General features: G+C 38.4%; 1 protein-coding gene across 1 annotated transcript in view; it reads left to right on the top strand.

Moving 5' to 3' along the window:
• The first annotated feature begins 765 nt into the window (after positions 1-765).
• LOC147470672 (uncharacterized) overlaps positions 766-2,500 on the top strand; it is a 4,019-nt gene continuing 2,284 nt past the window's right edge. The window contains exons 1-3 of the mRNA XM_086542954.1: positions 766-1,546; positions 1,826-2,307; positions 2,389-2,500. The exon at positions 2,389-2,500 is cut by the window's right edge and continues 87 nt beyond it. Coding sequence (XP_086399080.1) covers positions 766-1,546; positions 1,826-2,307; positions 2,389-2,500 — 1,375 coding nt within the window. The remainder of the gene's footprint in view (positions 1,547-1,825; positions 2,308-2,388) is intronic.

Raw genomic sequence — 2,500 nt, 5'->3', positions numbered from 1 at the left:
AGCTGCCCCCATTAAGTTCACAGATGTACTGATTGGCCTTATTACAGGTGTGCGATTGCCAGCTGAACCCTATTCTTCTGATGACCCAAACCTTCCTTCGGTTGATAAAGCTGACTTACCATCCTCAGTCCGTCCTAACCATCCTGAAACTCTGGACCCAATCCATCCGAACGATCCTGAAACTTCCTCTCCTATCCTGACCCCCATTGATGAAAATCAGGTATTTACTACACACTCTGAAGTTAAGAAAACGGAGGCGCTTTTACCTATAGTTTCGATGACCGTTCAAACTCGTGCTAGTAGTAATAAGAAAAATGAAACTAAGCCACTTTCTTGTCCGGTTATGGAGGAGTTGGATTTGAGTAAAGATTCGTTTCTTCGTGCCCAGAATTCATACCATACATTAAAGGCAGTTAGAGAAAAAGTAGAGACTAGATCAATATAAAAGGTGAAGTCTAGATCGGTCAAGTATGAACGAATTAATGGCCTCATATACAGGGTTTGTTATGAAAGTAAATATGAGTAAGAGATTGATAACAGGTAGTTAGTTGTCCCTGCTGTGTACAGAAGTAAAGTTCTTCAGCTTGCTCATGATTCCATGACTGCTGGTCATTTCTCACACCGAAAAACTAGCTTAAAGGATTTTTTTTTTTTATTTATTTATTTTTTTTGGCCAGGTACAGGAGCAGGTATAAAGAGATACTGCAAGTCATGTCACATCTGTCAGAAGGTGTCTCCTAAGGGTCTAGTTTAAAAAAGGTACCCATGAAAACTGTACCTGTGATACAAGAACCCTTTTCGAGAGTAGCTATTGATATCGCAGGACCACTTTCTCCTAGCTCAGATCGGGGTCATAGATATATTCTAACCCTAATTGATTATGCTACGCGGTACCCCGAAGCTATTTCTCTAAAGAAAATAGATACAATTACCATTGCTGAGAGCCTGGTAGATATTTTTGCTCGCGTAGGCATTCCTAAGGAAATTCTATCCGATCGAGGAACTCAATTTCGATCAGACCTTATGAGTGAAGTTCATAGACTCTTGTCCATTAAAGCCCTCTACACTACGCCTTATCATGCTAGTTGTAATGAGATGGTTGAACGTCTCAATGGCGTCCTTAAATCAATGCTGAAAACGCTATGCTCTGCTCATCCACGTGATTGGGATCGTTATTTACCAGCGGTTCTCTTTGCATACAGGGAAATTCCAAACGATTCTCTTAAATTTTCGCCATTTGAATTGTTATATGGGAGAACAGTAAGAGGTCCCTTGAACATTTTGCATAAACTTTGGTCGTATGAAGAGATTAACCATGGAATAAAAAGCACATATCAATATGTCACTGATCTGAGAGTACGCTTGGAAGAGACTGCTGAATTAGCTGCAGCTGAAGCGGAAATCAGCAGCAGAAGTTATAAATACTATTATGACTTGAAATCTAAAAATGCAAAATTAGAAATTGATGACGAAGTCCTTGTCCTTTTGCCCACAGATCACAATAAATTGATAATGCAGTGGCAAGGTCCCTATACTGTAGTTGCATGTAAAGATAATAGTGTTGATTATTCTATCAAGGTTCATGGAAAGTGCAAATTATTTCATATCAACATGTTTAAAAATTATTACAGACGAGAAAATGTATCTTCTAATGAGAACAAAGTAGTATAGATTTGTGTTATTTAGGACGATAGCACTGAAAATCATCCAATATATTATGAACCTACCCCTAACCATATTAATGAAGCAGCAGAATTAAATATTTACGGAAACGCTTCATGTTAACAAGCCAGTGATATGAAATCTTTGATAAAGGATTTTGCAGATTCAGTTTCTGAGAATCCAGGTTATTCTAAGACTATTGAACATGTAATTAAGCTAGAATCTAATGCACCGGTGAGTAAGAAGCCCTCTCCTATACCGCATCATCTCACAGATGTATTCGATGAGGAAGTGGATGGGATGCTTAAGCTGGGTAGAATTGAGCCATCTGATTCATCCTATTGCTCCCCTGTTGTTCTTGTTCGTAAGTCTGACGATTCATGGAGATTCTGTATTGATTTCCGTGGGTTAAATGATGTAACATCCTTTGATTGTGAGCCTATGCCTATTATTGAAGATGCTTTAGGCAACTTCACAAATGATAAATACTTTTCAGAATTAGACCTAACTAAGGGCTATTGGCAAATCCCCCTTTCCAAAGAATCTAAAATGTATACAGCATTTGCTACAAGCAGAGGATTAACACATTTTGTTATGATACCCTTTGGTTTGAAAACTGCGTGTGCCACTTTTGTACGCTTAAAGGTTATTTCTGGACTTAAAAATACTACTTGCTATTTTGACAATATTATTGTGTATAATACTTAATGGTCAGAACACTTGCAGGATTTGAGAGAACTTCTGACTAGGTTGCAGTTGCATGGTCTAACGGCTGGGATCAGCAAGTGCTACTTTGGTTATCCTAAGATCAAGTACCTTGGTTTGCTGCTTGGAGACA

Source organism: Penaeus japonicus, unplaced genomic scaffold, assembly GCF_977035675.1.
Source record: "Penaeus japonicus unplaced genomic scaffold, GWHDUDI00000001_assembly GWHDUDI00000013, whole genome shotgun sequence".
Classification (NCBI taxonomy): Eukaryota; Metazoa; Arthropoda; class Malacostraca; order Decapoda; family Penaeidae; genus Penaeus; species Penaeus japonicus.
Note: the sequence above shows the minus strand (reverse complement) of the source record. Positions and strands in the feature narration are given on the sequence as shown.